This window comes from Oncorhynchus mykiss, chromosome 15 (assembly GCF_013265735.2).
Source record: "Oncorhynchus mykiss isolate Arlee chromosome 15, USDA_OmykA_1.1, whole genome shotgun sequence".
Classification (NCBI taxonomy): domain Eukaryota; kingdom Metazoa; phylum Chordata; class Actinopteri; order Salmoniformes; family Salmonidae; genus Oncorhynchus; species Oncorhynchus mykiss.
The window spans coordinates 55,454,823-55,474,924 of NC_048579.1; the positions used below are offsets into that span (position 1 = coordinate 55,454,823).

The 20,102-nt window shown below is 45.5% G+C and overlaps 1 protein-coding gene across 5 annotated transcripts in view; it reads right to left on the reverse strand.

Moving 5' to 3' along the window:
* Positions 1-5,527: 5,527 nt before the first annotated feature.
* The window catches only part of LOC110490351 (scm-like with four MBT domains protein 2), a 105,761-nt gene continuing 91,186 nt past the window's right edge, over positions 5,528-20,102 (reverse strand). For 2 of the 5 annotated variants that reach the window (XM_036944687.1, XM_036944686.1), the window contains 13 exons: positions 12,524-12,754; positions 11,689-11,815; positions 11,488-11,601; positions 11,325-11,367; positions 10,596-10,663; positions 9,528-9,667; positions 8,959-9,068; positions 8,652-8,827; positions 8,515-8,559; positions 8,193-8,353; positions 7,108-7,380; positions 6,782-6,910; positions 5,528-6,561 (listed from right to left, as the gene is read on the reverse strand). In XM_036944687.1, the coding sequence (XP_036800582.1) occupies positions 6,421-6,561; positions 6,782-6,910; positions 7,108-7,380; positions 8,193-8,353; positions 8,515-8,559; positions 8,652-8,827; positions 8,959-9,068; positions 9,528-9,667; positions 10,596-10,663; positions 11,325-11,367; positions 11,488-11,601; positions 11,689-11,815; positions 12,524-12,754 (1,758 nt within the window). In that variant the 3' untranslated portion in view covers positions 5,528-6,420. Of the gene's footprint in view, positions 6,562-6,781; positions 6,911-7,107; positions 7,381-8,192; positions 8,354-8,514; positions 8,560-8,645; positions 8,828-8,958; positions 9,069-9,527; positions 9,668-10,595; positions 10,664-11,324; positions 11,368-11,487; positions 11,602-11,688; positions 11,816-12,523; positions 12,755-20,102 lie in introns of all 5 variants that reach the window. The other 3 variants (XM_036944690.1, XM_036944689.1, XM_036944688.1) reach the window with 2 other exon arrangements.

The window sequence follows — 20,102 nt, forward strand, 5'->3', positions numbered from 1 at the left end:
ACTGTGCAAGCCAGTCAAGTTCTTCCACACCAATCTCGACAAACCATTTCTGCATGGACCACGCTTTGTGCATGGGGGCATTGTCATGCTAAAACAGGAAAGGGCCTTCCCCAAACTGTTGCCACAAAGTTGGGAGCACAGGATCATCTAGAATGTTATTGTATGCTGTAGCGTTAAGATTTCCCTTCACTGGAACTAAGGGCCCTAGCCGAACCACAAAAAACAGCCCCAGATCGTTATTCCTCCTCCACCAAACTTTACAGTTGGAAATATGCATTGGGGCAGGTAGTGTTCTCTTGGCATCCGCCAAACCCAGATTCGTCCATTGGATTGCCAGACGGTAAAGCGTGATTCATCCCTCCAGAGAACGCGTTTCCACTGCACCAGAGTTCAATGGTGGCGAGCTTTACACCATTCCAGCTGAAGCTTGGCATTGCGCATGGTGATCTTAAGCTTGTGTGAGGCTGCTTGGCCATGGAAACCCATTTCATGAAGCTCTCGACTAACATTGCTTGTGCTGACGTTGCTTCCAGAGGCAGATTGGAACTCGGTGAGTGTTGCAACCAAGGACAGACGATTTGTAAGCGCTACGCGCTTCAGCACTCGGTGGTCCAGTTCTGTGTGCTTGTCTGGCCTACCACTTTGTGGCTGAGTCTAGATCCTAGACGTTTCCACTTCACAATAACATCACTTACAGTTGACAGGGGCATCTTTAGCAGGGCAGAAATTCTACGAACTGACTTGTTGGAAAGATGGCATCTATGACAGTGCCACGTTGAATGTCACTAAGCTCTTCAGTAACTTCCAATGTTTGTCTATGGAGATTGCGTAACTGTTCTCGATCTTATACACCTGTTAACAACGGGTGTGACTGAAATATCTGAATCCACTAATTTAAAGGGGTATCCAGATACTTTGGTTTATATAGTGCATATACATAAAGGCAGGGTAAAGTGACTAGGCATCAGGATAGATGATAAGAGTCAAATAAAGAACAGAGTAGCAGCAGCAAATGATGTGTAAAACTGTGTGTGTGCGCGAGTGTGTAATGTGTATGTATGTACAGTTGAAGTCGGAAGTTTACATACACCTTAGCCAAATACATTTAAACTCAGTTTATCACAATTCCTGACATTTCATCCTAGTAAAAATTCCCTGTCATAGGTCAGTTAGGATCAACAATTTATTTTAAGGATGTGAAATGTCAGAATAATACTAGAGAGAATGATTTATTTCAGCTTTTATTTCCTTCATCACATTCCCAGTGGGTCAGAAGTTTACATACAATCAATTTGTTTTTGGTAGCATTGCCTTTAAATTGTTTAACTTGGGTCAAACGTTTTGCGTAGCCTTCCACAAGCTTCCCACAATAAGTTGGGTGAATTTTGGCCCATTCCTCCTGACAGAACTGGTGTAACTGAGACAGGTTTGTAGGCCTCTTTGCTCGCACACACTTTTTCAGTTCTGCCCACAGATTTTCTATAGGATTGAGGTCAGGGCTTTGTGATGGCCACTCTAATACCTTGACTTTGTTGTCCTTAAGCCATTTTGCCACAACTTTGGAAGTATGCTTGGGGTCATTGTCCGTTTGGAAGACCCGTGTGTGACCAAGCTTTAACTTCCTGACTGATGTCTTGAGATGTTGCTTCAATATATCCACATAATTGTCTTTCCTCATGATGCCATCTATTTTATGAAGTGCACCAGTTCCTCCTGCAGCAAAGCACCCCCACAACATGATGCTGCCACCCTCGTGCTTCACGGTTGGGATGGTGTTCTTCGACTTGCAAGCCTCCCACTTTTCCTCCAAACATAACGATTATGACCAAACAGTTTTGTTTCATCAGACCAGAGGACATTTCTCCAAAAAGTACAATATTTGTCCCTATGTTTAGTAGCAAATCGTAGTCTGGCTTTTTTATGGCGGTTTTGGAGCAGTGGCTTCTTCCTTGCTGAGTGGCCTTTCAGGTCATGACGATATAGGACTTGTTTTACTGTGGATATAGATACCTTTGTACCAATTTCCTCCAGCATCTTCACAAGGTTCTTTGCTGTTGTTCTGGGATTGATTTGCACTTTTCGCACCAAAGTATGTTCATCTCTAGGAGACAGAATGTGTCTCCTTCCAGAGCGGTATGACGGCTGCGCGGTCCCTTGGTGTTTATACTTGCGTACTATTGTTTGTACAGATGAACGTGGTACCTTCAGGCGTTTGGAAATTGCTCCCAAGGATGAACCAGACTTGTGGAGGTCTACAATTTTTTCTGAGGTCTTGGCTGATTTCTTTTGATTTTCCCATGAAGTCAAGCAAAGAGGCACGGAGTTTGAAGGTAGGTCTTGAAATACATCAACAGGTACACCTGCAATTGACTTAAATGATGTCAATTCGCCTATCAGAAGCATCTAAAGCAGTGACATAACTTTCTGGAATGTTCCAAGCTGTTTAAAGGCACAGTCAACTTAGTCTATGTAAACTTCTGACCCACTGGAATTGTGATACTGTGAATTATAAGTGAAATAATCTGTCTGTAAACAATTGTTGGAAGAATTAATTGCGTCATGCACAAAGTAGATGTCCTAACTGACTTGACAAAACTATAGTTTGTTAACAAGACATTTGTGGAGTGGTTGAAAACAAATTTGAATGACTCCAACCAAATTGTATGTAAACTTCCGACTTCAACTGTATGTTTGTGTATTTGTATTGTGTCGGTCTGCACACGCGCGTGTGGTCGTTTATGTGAATGTGTTTGGATTTTGTGTGCGAGTGTCAATGTGGTGTGTGTGAATATTAACCAAGACAATTACTGAAAACGGTATAGCCTGGGCCTCCCGGGTGGCGCAGTGGTTAAGGGCGCTGTACTGCAGCGCCAGCTGTGCCATCAGAGTCCCTGGGTTCACGCCCAGGCTCTGTCGTAACCGGCCGTGACCGGGAGGTCTGTGGGGCGACGCACAATTGGCCTAGTGTCGTCCGGGTTAGGGAGGGCTTGGTTGGTAGGGATGTCCTTGTCTCATCAAGGGCCGGGCGCAGTGCGCGCTAACCAAGGTTGCCAGGTGCACGTGTAGCCTCCGGTGTAGCCTCTGACACATTGGTGCGGCTGGCTTCCGGGTTGGATGCGCTGTGTTAAGAAGCAGTACGAAATTGGGGAGATAAAGGGGTAAAATAATAATTTAAAAAGAAAACTTGATTGTTGTCTCTCTGTCCTTATCTTTCTCTCTGAACGACCAGACCAGTGCTGTCGTGACCCAGATATAGGCCTGCTGTAGTGCGAGAGCACAGAGAGGTGGTTAACCACAAACACACATTGCAGCAGGCCTCTTCTTCCTCTACGTGCTCGTTTCCCAGGCCTGTACAGTCTATCATAGCAGAGTCCTGACACACAGTACTACTGCTCTATATGAATGGAGTTATGTAGGTCTTACCAGGATCCACTAACCTGGGATCATATCCAATCCCAACCCTCCATCTTAAGTGACAGGCCTCTCAACACTTGAGAGATTAAGGAAATTAAGGAAATACAAGAAACGGTAAGGATTGAAGCCTTATAGACTATTGTGTTAACAAAATATGTACATTCAATGTTTGAATACATTAAAATCATCGACTGACTTCAGAAGATTGTCTTGTACATGAGATACATTTTTTTTTATGAACAGCTTTAAAAAAAATGTTAAACCAGTTAAATGGTTGTTTACTCCTCTGCAATCAAAATGTATCCCGTTTGTTTTCAGATACAGCTGGGAAAAGGGAAAAAAATCATGCAAAACAGACGGTAGAAATTGTGTTGCCAAGCAACCATTTTAGGTAGCAGTTGATTAAAACACTTTTCAGACTGGCTCAATTGAAAGTGTCAGAGTTGGTGTATGTGCTATTAAATTAATTCAACTGTGCAGTAACAGAGAATTGGTGAAGCACGACTCGTCTTGCTGCTGTGAAATACTCTCATCTGAATATGTACTGTCTGTATTCAATGAAATGTATATTACATTAAGAACATGTTACAGTCTTGGAAATACAACAGGCTATTAGTCACTGCCTGCATGAAGAAACACAATGAAATCCAGATCAGTAATGGAATGGTTATGACTACCTACGTAGTTCATTCAGGCCTACCCGCCTGTGAGTTTATACGTGGGTTTTAAAAAACACTTTGATGAATTCTTTATCTCTATAAAAACTAGAAAACAAAACGTCATTACAAAATTAGTAGAAAAGTATTTTCTTATCAACACTTATCAAAAATATCTGCACCGGGTTTTGCATAGATGGATACAACGTATTTGACTGTTTACATGATTGTGAAAACAACTTCTTAAAAAGTGAAAAGGGTAAAAAGCTAATTCAGGACTTTGGTCACATGGTAGATACTAGCGACTGACCGTCTGTTGATAAGCAACAGACCGTCTGTTGATAAGCAACAGACCGTCTGTTGATAAGCAACAGACCGTCTGTTGATAAGCAACAGGCCATCTGTTGATAAGCAACAGACCATCTGTTGATAAGCAACTGCTTGCTAAGGTTACGGTTAGGGTACGGTTTAGAATAAGGGTTAGGTTACGGTTAGGATAAGGTTTAGAATAAGGTTTAGAATAAGGGTTAGAATAAGGGTTAGGGTTACGGTTAGGGTAAGGTTTAGAATAAGGGTTAGGTTACGGTTAGGGTAAGGTTTAGAATAAGGTTTAGAATAAGGGTTAGGGTTACGGTTAGGGTACGGTTTAGAATAAGGGTTAGGTTACGGTTAGGGTACGGTTTAGAATAAGGGTTAGGTTACGGTTAGGGTAATGTTTAGAATAAGGGTTAGGTTACGGTTAGGGTAATGTTTAGAATAAGGGTTAGGGTACGGTTTAGAATAAGGGTTAGGTCACGATTAGGGTAAGGTTTAGAATAAGGGTTAGGTTACGGTTAGGGTACGGTTTAGAATAAGGGTTAGGTTACGGTTAGGGTAAGGTTTAGAATAAGGGTTAGGTTACGGTTAGGGTAAGGTTTAGAATAAGGGTTAGGTTACGGTTAGGGTACGGTTTAGAATAAGGGTTAGGTTACGGTTAGGGTAAGGTTTAGAATAAGGGTTAGGTTACGGTTAGGGTAAGGTTTAGAATAAGGGTTAGGGTACGGTTTAGAATAAGGGTTAGGTTACGGTTAGGGTACGGTTTAGAATAAGGTTTAGAATAAGGGTTAGGTTACGGTTAGGCTACGGTTTAGAATAAGGGTTAGGTTACGGTTAGGGTACGGTTTAGAATAAGGGTTAGGTTACGGTTAGGGTAAGGTTTAGAATAAGGGTTAGGTTACGGTTAGGGTAAGGTTTAGAATAAGGGTTAGGTTACGGTTAGGGTAAGGTTTAGAATAAGGTTAGGTCACGGTTAGGGTACGGTTTAGAATAAGGGTTAGGTTACGGTAAGGGTAAGGTTTAGAATAAGGGTTAGGTCACGGTTAGGGTAAGGTTTAGAATAAGGGTTAGTAGTTAGTTGAAATGTTACTGATAGTCCATCTGTAGATGCTCTACGGGCTATCCAAATAAAGTGTAACCAGGATTTTTTACAAATTTAATGAGAAAATGCAACGGACCTAATATTTCCCTATGCACACAAGAAAAAACAGATGATTTAATAACAGGACTAAATTACTATTGACTGGAATAACTCATGAACTTCCTTAAATACATATTTGAACCCAAAGACTTGGACATTTCAATAGCCTATCAACTCTCTCTAAATATATTTTTCTTACATCCAAATTAGATATGACATCTATTCAATAAGGAATACAATAAATATTGCAAATATATTGTAGGTTACTAACCGATTTTCGTTAATGAAATATATTAAGCTAATTTACTTAAATATAACAAAGAGGGAAAACATTGAACAAATAATTAATAACATTTGTTCATAAATTAAACGCTGCCAGGGCCATTAGTCTCAAACAGCATGTAAAAAAAAAAAAAAAAACGATTTCCCAAGAAAATAATCCTCGATTTCGATCAGTTTCTTCACAGATCTGTATTCCATACGGATTGGATTGACTCATATGTATCGTACTCAACCATTCACAGTTGACTGATCCTTCCTATGGAAATCTGAACCTTCCAAACCATCTCTGCCTGTTGTCGCAGATGACGTCCTGAGCTCCGTACGTGGGTAGCTCCTCTTCTACTTCATCTGAAGTCACTTCCTTCTCTATGTGACATCAGTAATCCCCGGAAAAGTGGCTGGGTAATCCATGTCCAGAATTGAGGAATTCCTAAGCGACAGCATTACCAGTTTTCCCACTTTCCTCCCAGCCTTCCATACCAGGTAATCCCAGACTTGGCATTAAGCGAAATCATCTCTCCTCCTCTTCCTCAGATGAAGGTGTACTGGGCGGGGTGTCTCCAGACAGCCTGTGCTCTACAGGGTAAAAGGTGCCAGGTGAGATGCCCAGGATCAGTTGGCGTACTGGGCATAGAAGGCCACCTTGACCCTCTCTATCTGGTGACACAGCTTGATGGCTGGACCCAGCTTCAGCTCCATACACTCCTGGACTGTGGGCAGGGTCAGCAACAACAACGCCTGGCCATCTATGTCCTGCAGAGACAATAAGGACAGAGATACAGAGAATATGGACAGATAGACAGAGACAGAGAATCAGGACAGAGAGACAGAGACAGAGAATCAGGACAGAGAGACAGAGGAAAGGATGACGATGTCAATGATAATGTGAAGAGAGAGTCTGTACATCAAACGAGAAAGTGTGTTGAATTGGGGACGTGTGTGTCTGCATGTATTTCAGAGTGTGTGTGTGTACCTGCTCCTGGAAGATGTTGGCGAGAGCAGCACAGTCGGTGGAGGTGATGAAGGTGACCACATCTTCTACGGACCACTCCAGAGGGTTCCTCTCCAACACCAGCCGGCACTCCGCCTCACTACACTCCACCTGGAGGGCCACAGGACACATGGCCATAAAGATTAATCTCCATACAGGACCTTTATTGACTGGATATGACAGCCGGACGCCATTCACTGACCATATCTGGGCCACCCGGCCACCAGGGAGCCAAAGAACCTGTCAAATACTTAATAACATCTGCATTAATGTGGGTGTGTGTCTCTGCGTGTAGCATTTGCTCTCACCTGCATCTCCTGTCTCTTGGGTGGGTGGTACTTGTTCCCCTGGTTATATGACAGGGACCGAGTGCTCCGGCTCCTGCTTTCAGGACCCTCGCGGCTGCCCGAAGCTATGCCGGTATGGGTGGCCCTGCGTAGCATCACGGCACACCGCGGCCGGCTGTTAGCCACCTCCACAGAGGATGTGTCTATGTGGTCCTCGCGTGGCTCAGAGCTGGTGCCTTCTTCACTGCCCGACTGCAACATAAGATCATCTTCATCCTCGTCTTCATCACTGTCCTGTAGGGAGTTATAGGGTCCATCTTAGTGCAGTGACAATCAAGTCCATTATATAATAGAGAAAGACACACGAAGAGAGAGAGAAAGAGACGAGAGAAGAGACACACGCAGAGAGAGAGAGAGAGAGAGAGACAGAGAAAGAGAGACACAGAGAAAGAGAGAGACAAAGAGAGAGAGAGACACAGAGAAAGAGAGACAGAGAAAGAGAAAAAGAGACAGAGAGAAAGCGAGAGAGACACACAGACAGAAAGAGAGACAGAGAGAAAGAGAGACAGAGAGAAAGCGAGAGAGACAGACAGAAAGAGACAGAGAGAAAGAGAGACAGAGAGAAAGCGAGAGAGACAGACAGAAAGAGAGACAGAGAGAAAGAGAGACAGAGAGAAAGCGAGAGAGACACACAGACAGAAAGAGAGACAGAGAGAAAGAGACAGAGAGAAAGAGAGACAGAGAAAGCGAGAGACACACAGACAGAAAGAGAGACAGAGAGAAAGAGAGACAGAGAGAAAGAGAGACAGAGAGAAAGCGAGAGAGACACACAGACAGAAAGAGAGACAGAGAGAAAGAGAGACACGGAGAGAAAGAGAGAGACACACAAAGGGAGAGAGAAAGAGAAAGCGAGAAAGAGAGACATGGAGAGAAAAAGACGGAGAAAGAGACACGAAGAGAGAAAGAGACACCCACAGAGAGAGCGAAAAAGAAAGAAAACGAAAAAGAGAGGGGGAGGGGAACACAGCCTTCACTCTTACACACAAGAGAAAGAGACATGGAGAGAGCGACAGACAGACCGACATAGATGGAGAGCTCTGTCAGACCTGTGGTGACCCTGCAGGAGTATAGTCCACTGCAGACGAGCGCCGTTTCTTCTGGACAAAGATGGCCTTCCTCTTCTTCCTGCGTCGTGTGGGTTTGGCCTCCAGACTCTCCTCTCCTCCAAACGGCTTAGACAGCTTCTTCTTCTTACCGTAATAATACGCTGGGGACAACACTCAACACAGTTCATATGGGCTCAATTCTGATGCAGGTTAGCTATTCATGTAAAAGGAGGTTTAATCAAACAAATGGCTGTGTGTATTTTCGTGTGTGTGTGTGTGTGTGTGTGTGTGTGTGTTTTTTGTGACAGACACACAAACTCACACTTGTAGAAAATTACTGTATTTGTTCGCGCACGCACACACCAACCTACAAACATATATGAAGTTGATCTTAGTTCCCATCAACAGAAACCCACACATGAACACACAAGTAGAGTAACCACACACACATACGCTCACTATATTTGGTCTTGGTCTGCATGGAGCAGCTCTCAGGACACTGGCCTGTGACTTGGACGGGGCTGAAGAGGTTGGGACAGCACTGCAGCTTCACACACACTTTACGACAGAAGTCTGGGATCTGCTCTGCCAGACGCACGATCCGGATGGACGATCGATACGTCTTCCCTTTGTATCTAAGGAGCGGAGAGAAACCGTGTCAGCTCGGGCCAACGGAATTGCTCATACCGGACCTTACACTCAGGATGTTCACCAGGAGCCTAATGGTCGCTCCAATCCTGGTCGAGCTCCTCCAAGTGGGACTCACTTGGCTTTGAGGGTCTCCTCGTGGCAGTCCCAGTGCTGCTCTTCCACATCCTGTAGTTCCCTCAGGACACGCCCAGGCTTGTAGGCCGCATTGATTAGCATGCTGAGCACCTGCACGGGGACACACAGGAGAACACACTTTCTTCAAGACATGGTCATTTTTTTCTCCCTAGTTGTGAAGTGAACGTGACACAAAAAACTAGAGAACTACTAAAACCAGTAGAACACAAACACACTCAAGTCAACACACATTCACACTAGGGATTATCTAGGGAAATTAAAGGCTGTTTTTGCTTAGTTACTGTGTGTGTGTGTGTGTGTGTGTGTGTGTAAACATAAATTACTGACAGTTCAAATTAAAGTGAAGCTGAGAGACTGCAGGTGGTTAACAAGACATTTCCTTCTCTCTCTCATTCCCCCGCCCCCCCTCCCCTCCGGTCCTTTAATTAGGCATATGCCGCTCTACCTCCTCCAGAGTCTGTTGTTAGTTTTCTGATCCCATAGGACTCTGGTCAACAGTAGTGGGAATACATTTGGATGCAACCAGTATGTTGATATTCCTCTACCTACCTCTTTGAGGACCAGAGTGCATTTCCCCGGCCCTACAGCCTGTGGCAGCTCAGCGATGCGCCCCTTGTTCAGGTAAGGGCCAGAGAAACAGCGGTGGTTCACGTAGATCCTGGAACAACAGTATCTCCCATTGGCTGAGCCTGGGGAGGAGAGAGAAGCATCATGGGACATCAGACAATCATCCAATGACAGACAGGTATAAGAATGTCAGGCAGCCTATCAAGTTCAAACTCTTGATAGACTATATAGAAGTCCAATTAGTTTAGACAGACAGCCCAATTGTGATATTTTTTCTTACTAATTTGCCTTTTGACCGATCAGATCAGCCCTGAAAAAGATCAGACAAATGAGTGGAAAAAAAATCAGAATTGGGCTGCCTGTGTAAAAGCAGCCCAACACTTACATTATGTATGACTTGTTCTAAAACTCCACTGGCTTGTTAATGAGGCTTGTATTCGAGGTGTGCTGTACATAATGTAGTGTGATGCCATGCCTCAGTTTACACTTTCTTACTCATACAACTGGAATTGCACAGCTCCGGTTGAATAGTAATTAGACAAATTATAAATATGCATGAGCAAGTGACTTTTTTTTACAGAACTTAGAAGGGCATGAGTCTCTTATGGACACAATACTGATGTACCTACCCTCCCCACACACACACTAAATAAACAGAACATTGGCTGTGTAAAATGTTGAGAGGAGTGCTAACAGAAGTGTAATATTGATTAATATGTAGAAGCTTGTTCGAACTCAACACTTTTCTGAGACAAGCTGTGAGGTACCGACCGTGATTGTGAAGAGCAACTGTTAGACAGACAAATGTTGTTTGTTCATAAATATGAATCTGCTTTGAAACAGGTGTGGCTGGCTGGCGCTCTCTCTCTCTCTCTCTCTCTCTCTCTCTCTCTCTCTCTCTCTCTCTCTCTCTCTCTCTCTCTCTCTCTCTCTCTCTCTCTCTCTCTCTCTCTCTGTCTTTTCCATGCTAATCATGATCATCATTAACTCTCATTTTCATTAACAGCTGTAAATAAATAATCTCATATTTTAATTATGAATCTTGTTTACCTGTGTCCATGGCAACGGGCTCGCAGAGGTCGAGAGGGATTGTCTCCACGGGTTGCGGCGGAGCCAACCTACAGACGGAATATCAATCAACCCATGAGCCAATCAATCAATCGAGTGAACAGCAAAGTCGTCCAATCAAAGACACAGCTATTTAAGACCCTGTCAGATTTAGCTGAGTGTGATATATGTCCTTCCCCTAACACAACTGAACAACAACGGAAAACAATGAGGGCTATTGATGAATGAGTCCCTTGGGTGAGAGATATGGTAAAAGAGGTTAGACGAGAGAGGTTGACAAAGTGTTACTGAAAGCCTCATATGTCGTCTCTCAACGACCACTACCCTGATCCTTCAGACCTGCGTTTCCCAGCCGCGACTGAAACATGTCATTTGTCAATAATAAATCTGTCCTCTGAAAATAAAAAAGTGAACAGCTAGCTACTGTTCCAGGGGGGGGAGTGGTTTGAGAGAGAGGGGCCTCAAGGCTTTTAAGGGTATGCACTTAAGTGTGTTCTCCATCGAGGAGGTTGTATTGTAAAGTATAGGCCATACATTTCTGTGGCTGCTGACATGGCTTGGCAATGCATTGATTTGTTTTTTTGAGTGGAATAGCAATCTGTGTGATGGAACTGTTAAAGTGCTGGATGGGGCTTTTAAAAAAGGGAATGGAAGAGCGAGGGTTTAAAATTAGAGTGGTTCTCTGTAGTTTTGGAGCATCAGCGAACTTACTGCTTCTCTGGCTGGACGACGGCTATCTTCTTCTGCTGCTGGCCTGCAATCAACACAAAATAATAGGGTTTTCACTGTGTGTGTGTGTGTGTGTGTGTGTGTGTGTGTGTGTGTGTGTGTGTGTGTGCGTGAGAGAGAGAGAGAAAGATACGGGGATACTTACAGACAGGCTTCAGTGGTGGAGTCAAGAGGTAAGCATTGGTCTCACACCATCCTACAGGAAAGATGTCCATGGACTCCACATCCACAATACATTCAGGGACAGACTTAGGCAGGCCTGGAGAGGGACAAAAGAGCATGGGGTAAGACAGCTGTCCACACACACACGCGCACACACACACACACACACACACACAGGACTCACCTTCCAGTCTGAGCCACAGCAGGCGACCCCTGACCTGTGTGATCTGAGCCACACACACCTCGGTGGGCCTGACAGGGTTAACGGCCTCCAGCCACATGTCTTTGGCGAAGCCTCGGCTCTGCCACGCCTACACACACACACACAAAATGGGATAAACACACACACACACACACACACAAAATGGGATAAACACACACACACACACACACACACACACACACACACACACACACACACACACAATGGGATAAACAGTAGACATAACAATGGATCCTTCTGCACAAAAGACTTAAGCCACACACATTCTCCTTGGTCTCGTTTGATTGAGAGGGAATGTCTGTTGTTTATGAATAATCGTTCATTTAAAAGGTGCAATACACAGATATCGCTCCACCATTTCCTGGTTGCTAAAATTCTAATAGTTCACCTAATTTCATTTTGTGACAAAAACAAGCAGTCATAGTGTAGAGAATCATTGTACCATGTTAACTGCTGTGAAACATATTTTCCATCACCAAAAATATTGTATTTTTAGCTGTTTGAAGCTGGTGTATTTAACACAAGTGCACATAGAACAGACCCACTGCTTCTTAGACTGGCTTTCAATGATAACGACAGATCTATGACTGACATGTGAATTTGGTCGGGTCTCCCAAAAGATGACAGAATGTAACTTTAAGGGGGGTGGGCACAGGGATGACAAGAGGGAGGAAGAGAGGGGTGAGGAGAGGGATGAAGAGAAGGATGAGGACATTGGGGATCAGAGGCATGGATAGAGGGAAGGAGTGAGGGAAGGAGAAAGAATTGAAGGAGGAAGGAAGAGAAAGTATCTCACGTTAGGGAAGCATGCGTCGGGGGCGGCCTCAGTCCAACTCTGTTTCAGGTAGTCCGCCCAATCAAAGTCCTGGCTCTGGTAGCCCCTGGGCCGCTCTAGACCAATCCCGTTCTTCAGACACCACTGGACGGGGAGGATGCCCGGTGACTCAGAATGGCACACCAGGGACAGGGGTGTGGCCTCTGGAGTGAGGTCATCCACTGTGACCTGGAAGTAGTGCTCATTGTAGACCTACAGAGAGACAGAATGATGGGTGCGATATTACCATGGCTGCATTAACACATGGTAACACTTAAGGGTATGACTAGGTTTGATACTGTTTGGTGGGGTGTGATACTGTTTGGTGGGGTGTGAAACTGTTTGGTGGGGTGTGATACTGTTTGGTGGGGTGTGATACTGTTTGGTGGGGTTTGATACTGTTTGGTGGGGTGTGATACTGTTTGGTGGGGTGTGATACTGTTTGGTGGGGTTTGATACTGTTTGGTGGGGTGTGATACTGTTTGGTGGGGTTTGACACTGTTTGGTGGGGTGTGATACTGTTTGGTGGGGTGTGATACTGTTTGGTGGGGTGTGATACTGTTTGGTGGGGTGTGATACTGTTTGGTGGGGTGTGATACTGTTTGGTGGGGTTTGATACTGTTTGGTGGGGTTTGACACTGTTTGGTGGGGTTTGATACTGTTTGGTGAGGTGTGATACTGTTTGGTGAGGTGTGATACTGTTTGGTGGGGTGGTGGGGTGTGATACTGTTTGGTGGGGTGTGATACTGTTTGGTGGGGTGGTGGGGTGTGATACTGTTTGGTGGGGTGTGATACTGTTTGGTGGGGTTAGATACTGTTTGGTGGGGTTAGATACTGTTTGGTGGGGTTTGATACTGTTTGGTGGGGTTTGATACTGTTTGGTGAGGTGTGATACTGTTTGGTGAGGTGTGATACTGTTTGGTGGGGTGGTGGGGTGTGATACTGTTTGGTGGGGTGTGATACTGTTTGGTGGGGTGGTGGGGTGTGATACTGTTTGGTGGGGTGGTGGGGTGTGATACTGTTTGGTGGGATTTGATACTGTTTGGTGGGGTTAGATACTGTTTGGTGGGGTTTGATACTGTTTGGTGGGATTTGATACTGTTTGGTGGGGTTAGATACTGTTTGGTGGGTTGTGATACTGTTTGGTGGGGTGTGATACTGTTTGGTGGGGTTAGATAATGTTTGGTGGGATTTGATACTGTTTGGTGGGGTTAGATACTGTTTGGTGGGGTTTGATACTGTTTGGTGGGATTTGATACTGTTTGGTGGGGTTTGATACTGTTAGATGGGGTTAGATACTGTTTGGTGGGTTGTGATACTGTTTGGTGGGGTGGTGGGGTGTGATACTGTTTGGTGGGGTTTGATACTGTTTGGTGGGATTTGATACTGTTTGGTGGGGTTAGATACTGTTTGGTGGGGTGTGATACTGTTTGGTGGGGTGTGATACTGTTTGGTGGGGTGGTGGGGTGTGATACTGTTTGGTGGGGTTTGATACTGTTTGGTAGGGTGTTGGTGGAGTTTGATACTGTTTGGTGGGGTGTGATACTGTTTGTGGGGTGTGATACTGTTTGGTGGGGTTTGATACTGTTTGGTAGGGTGTTGGTGGAGTTTGATACTGTTTGGTGGGGTGTGATACTGTTTGGTGGGGTGTGATACTGTTTGGTGGGGTGTGATACTGTTTGGTGGGGTGTGATACTGTTTGGTGGGGTGTGATACTGTTTGGTGGGGTTTGATACTGTTTGGTGGGGTGTGATACTGTTTGGTGGGGTGTGATACTGTTTGGTGGGGTGTGATACTGTTTGGTGGGGTGGTGGGGTGTGATACTGTTTGGTGGGGTTTGATACTGTTTGGTGGGATTTGATACTGTTTGGTGGGGTTAGATACTGTTTGGTGGGGTGTGATACTGTTTGGTGGGGTTTGATACTGTTTGGTGGGATTTGATACTGTTTAGTGGGGTTAGATACTGTTTGGTGGGGTGTGATACTGTTTGGTGGGGTGTGATACTGTTTGGTGGGGTGGTGGGGTGTGATACTCTTTGGTGGGGTGTGATACTGTTTGGTGGAGTTAGATACTGTTTGGTGGGGTGTGATACTGTTTGGTGGGGTTTGATACTGTTTGGTAGGGTGTTGGTGGAATTTGATACTGTTTGGTGGGGTTAGATACTGTTTGGTGGGGTGTGATACTGTTTGGTGGGATTTGATACTGTTTGGTAGGGTGTTGGTGGAGTTTGATACTGTTTGGTGGGGTGTGATACTGTTTGGTGGGGTGTGATACTGTTTGGTGGGGTGTGATACTGTTTGGTGGGGTGTGATACTGTTTGGTGGGGTGTGATACTGTTTGGTGGGGTTTGATACTGTTTGGTGGGGTGTGATACTGTTTGGTGGGGTGTGATACTGTTTGGTGGGGTGTGATACTGTTTGGTGGGGTTTGATACTGTTAGATGGGGTTAGATACTGTTTGGTGGGTTAGATACTGTTTGGTGGGGTGTGATACTGTTTGGTGGGGTGTGATACTGTTTGGTGGGGTTTGATACTGTTAGATGGGGTTAGATACTGTTTGGTGGGGTTAGATACTGTTTGGTGGGATTTGATACTGTTTGGTGGGGTTTGATACTGTTAGATGGGGTTAGATACTGTTTGGTGGGTTAGATACTGTTTGGTGGGGTGTGATACTGTTTGGTGGGGTGTGATACTGTTTGGTGGGGTTTGATACTGTTAGATGGGGTTAGATACTGTTTGGTGGGTTAGATACTGTTTGGTGGGGTGTGATACTGTTTGGTGGGGTGTGATACTGTTTGGTGGGGTTTGATACTGTTAGATGGGGTTAGATACTGTTTGGAGGGGTTTGACACTGTTTGGTGGGGTTTGATACTGTTTGGTGGGGTTTGACACTGTTTGGTGGGGTGTGATACTGCTTGGTGGGGTTTGACACTGTTTGGTGGGGTTTGATACTGTTTGGTGAGGTGTGATACTGTTTGGTGGGGTGGTGGGGTGTGATACTGTTTGGTGGGGTGTGATACTGTTTGGTGGGGTGGTGGGGTGTGATACTGTTTGGTGGGGTTAGATACTGTTTGGTGGGGTTTGATACTGTTTGGTGGGATTTGATACTGTTTGGTGGGATTTGATACTGTTTGGTGGGGTTAGATACTGTTTGGTGGGGTTAGATACTGTTTGGTGGGATTTGATACTGTTTGGTGGGGTTAGATACTGTTTGATGGGATTTGATACTGTTTGGTGGGGTTAGATACTGTTTGGTGGGGTGTGATACTGTTTGGTGGGGTGTGATACTGTTTGGTGGGGTGGTGGGGTGTGATACTGTTTGGTGGGGTGTGATACTGTTAGATGGGGTTAGATACTGTTTGGTGGGGTGTGATACTGTTTGGTGGGGTGTGATACTGTTTGGTGGGGTGGTGGGGTGTGATACTGTTTGGTGGGGTGTGATACTGTTTGGTGGGGTGTGATACTGTTTGGTGGGGTGTGATACTGTTTGGTGGGGTGTGATACTCTTTGGTGGGGTGTGATACTGTTTGTGGGGTGTGATACTGTTTGGTGGGGTGTGATACTGTTTGGTGGGGTTTGATACTGTTTGGTGGGGTGTGATACTGTTTGGTGGGGTTTGATACTGTTAGATGGGGTTAGATACTGTTAGATGGGGTTAGATACTGTTTGGTGGGGTTAGATACTGTTTGGTGGGGTGTGATACTGTTTGGTGGGGTGTGATACTGTTTGGTGGGGTGTGATACTGTTTGGTGGGGTGGTGGGGTGTGATACTGTTTGGTGGGGTTTGATACTGTTTGGTGGGATTTGATACTGTTTGGTGGGGTTAGATACTGTTTGGTGGGGTGTGATACTGTTTGGTGGGGTGTGATACTGTTTGGTGGGGTGGTGGGGTGTGATACTGTTTGGTGGGGTGTGATACTGTTTGGTGGAGTTAGATACTGTTTGGTGGGGTGTGATACTGTTTGGTGGGGTGTGATACTGTTTGTGGGGTGTGATACTGTTTGGTGGGGTTTGATACTGTTTGGTAGGGTGTTGGTGGAGTTTGATACTGTTTGGTGGGGTGTGATACTGTTTGGTGGGGTGTGATACTGTTTGGTGGGGTGTGATACTGTTTGGTGGGGTGTGATACTGTTTGGTGGGGTGTGATACTGTTTGGTGGGGTTTGATACTGTTTGGTGGGGTGTGATACTGTTTGGTGGGGTGTGATACTGTTTGGTGGGGTGTGATACTGTTTGGTGGGGTGGTGGGGTGTGATACTGTTTGGTGGGGTTTGATACTGTTTGGTGGGATTTGATACTGTTTGGTGGGGTTAGATACTGTTTGGTGGGGTGTGATACTGTTTGGTGGGGTTTGATACTGTTTGGTGGGATTTGATACTGTTTGGTGGGGTTAGATACTGTTTGGTGGGGTGTGATACTGTTTGGTGGGGTTTGATACTGTTTGGTGGGATTTGATACTGTTTAGTGGGGTTAGATACTGTTTGGTGGGGTGTGATACTGTTTGGTGGGGTGTGATACTGTTTGGTGGGGTGGTGGGGTGTGATACTCTTTGGTGGGGTGTGATACTGTTTGGTGGAGTTAGATACTGTTTGGTGGGGTGTGATACTGTTTGGTGGGGTGTGATACTGTTTGGTGGGGTGTGATACTGTTTGGTGGGGTGTGATACTCTTTGGTGGGGTGTGATACTGTTTGTGGGGTGTGATACTGTTTGGTGGGGTGTGATACTGTTTGGTGGGGTTTGATACTGTTTGGTGGGGTGTGATACTGTTTGGTGGGGTTTGATACTGTTAGATGGGGTTAGATACTGTTAGATGGGGTTAGATACTGTTTGGTGGGGTTAGATACTGTTTGGTGGGGTGTGATACTGTTTGGTGGGGTGTGATACTGTTTGGTGGGGTGTGATACTGTTTGGTGGGGTGGTGGGGTGTGATACTGTTTGGTGGGGTTTGATACTGTTTGGTGGGATTTGATACTGTTTGGTGGGGTTAGATACTGTTTGGTGGGGTGTGATACTGTTTGGTGGGGTGTGATACTGTTTGGTGGGGTGGTGGGGTGTGATACTGTTTGGTGGGGTGTGATACTGTTTGGTGGAGTTAGATACTGTTTGGTGGGGTGTGATACTGTTTGGTGGGGTGTGATACTGTTTGTGGGGTGTGATACTGTTTGGTGGGGTTTGATACTGTTTGGTAGGGTGTTGGTGGAGTTTGATACTGTTTGGTGGGGTGTGATACTGTTTGGTGGGGTGTGATACTGTTTGGTGGGGTGTGATACTGTTTGGTGGGGTGTGATACTGTTTGGTGGGGTGTGATACTGTTTGGTGGGGTTTGATACTGTTTGGTGGGGTGTGATACTGTTTGGTGGGGTGTGATACTGTTTGGTGGGGTGTGATACTGTTTGGTGGGGTGGTGGGGTGTGATACTGTTTGGTGGGGTTTGATACTGTTTGGTGGGATTTGATACTGTTTGGTGGGGTTAGATACTGTTTGGTGGGGTGTGATACTGTTTGGTGGGGTTTGATACTGTTTGGTGGGATTTGATACTGTTTAGTGGGGTTAGATACTGTTTGGTGGGGTGTGATACTGTTTGGTGGGGTGTGATACTGTTTGGTGGGGTGGTGGGGTGTGATACTCTTTGGTGGGGTGTGATACTGTTTGGTGGAGTTAGATACTGTTTGGTGGGGTGTGATACTGTTTGGTGGGGTTTGATACTGTTTGGTAGGGTGTTGGTGGAGTTTGATACTGTTTGGTGGGGTTAGATACTGTTTGGTGGGGTGTGATACTGTTTGGTGGGATTTGATACTGTTTGGTAGGGTGTTGGTGGAGTTTGATACTGTTTGGTGGGGTGTGATACTGTTTGGTGGGGTGTGATACTGTTTGGTGGGGTGTGATACTGTTTGGTGGGGTGTGATACTGTTTGGTGGGGTGTGATACTGTTTGGTGGGGTTTGATACTGTTTGGTGGGGTGTGATACTGTTTGGTGGGGTGTGATACTGTTTGGTGGGGTGTGATACTGTTTGGTGGGGTTTGATACTGTTAGATGGGGTTAGATACTGTTTGGTGGGTTAGATACTGTTTGGTGGGGTGTGATACTGTTTGGTGGGGTGTGATACTGTTTGGTGGGGTTTGATACTGTTAGATGGGGTTAGATACTGTTTGGTGGGGTTAGATACTGTTTGGTGGGATTTGATACTGTTTGGTGGGGTTTGATACTGTTAGATGGGGTTAGATACTGTTTGGTGGGTTAGATACTGTTTGGTGGGGTGTGATACTGTTTGGTGGGGTGTGATACTGTTTGGTGGGGTTTGATACTGTTAGATGGGGTTAGATACTGTTTGGTGGGTTAGATACTGTTTGGTGGGGTGTGATACTGTTTGGTGGGGTGTGATACTGTTTGGTGGGGTTTGATACTGTTAGATGGGGTTAGATACTGTTTGGAGGGGTTTGACACTGTTTGGTGGGGTTTGATACTGTTTGGTGGGGTTTGACACTGTTTGGTGGGGTGTGATACTGCTTGGTGGGGTTTGACACTGTTTGGTGGGGTTTGATACTGTTTGGTGAGGTGTGATACTGTTTGGTGGGGTGGTGGGGTGTGATACTGTTTGGTGGGGTGTGATACTGTTTGGTGGGGTGGTGGGGTGTGATACTGTTTGGTGGGGTTAGATACTGTTTGGTGGGGTTTGATACTGTTTGGTGGGATTTGATACTGTTTGGTGGGATTTGATACTGTTTGGTGGGGTTAGATACTGTTTGGTGGGGTTAGATACTGTTTGGTGGGATTTGATACTGTTTGGTGGGGTTAGATACTGTTTGATGGGATTTGATACTGTTTGGTGGGGTTAGATACTGTTTGGTGGGGTGTGATACTGTTTGGTGGGGTGTGATACTGTTTGGTGGGGTGGTGGGGTGTGATACTGTTTGGTGGGGTGTGATACTGTTAGATGGGGTTAGATACTGTTTGGTGGGGTGTGATACTGTTTGGTGGGGTGTGATACTGTTTGGTGGGGTGGTGGGGTGTGATACTGTTTGGTGGGGTGTGATACTGTTTGGTGGGGTGTGATACTGTTTGGTGGGGTGTGATACTGTTTGGTGGGGTGTGATACTCTTTGGTGGGGTGTGATACTGTTTGTGGGGTGTGATACTGTTTGGTGGGGTGTGATACTGTTTGGTGGGGTTTGATACTGTTTGGTGGGGTGTGATACTGTTTGGTGGGGTTTGATACTGTTAGATGGGGTTAGATACTGTTAGATGGGGTTAGATACTGTTTGGTGGGGTTAGATACTGTTTGGTGGGGTGTGATACTGTTTGGTGGGGTGTGATACTGTTTGGTGGGGTGTGATACTGTTTGGTGGGGTTAGATACTGTTTGGTGGGGTTAGATACTGTTTGGTGGGGTGTGATACTGTTTGGTGGGGTGGTGGGGTGTGATACTGTTTGGTGGGGTTAGATACTGTTCGGTGGGGTGTGATACTGTTTGGTGGGGTTTGATACTGTTTGGTGGGGTTAGATACTGTTTGGTGGGGTGTGATACTGTTTGGTAGGGTGTGATACTGTTTGGTGGGGTGGTGG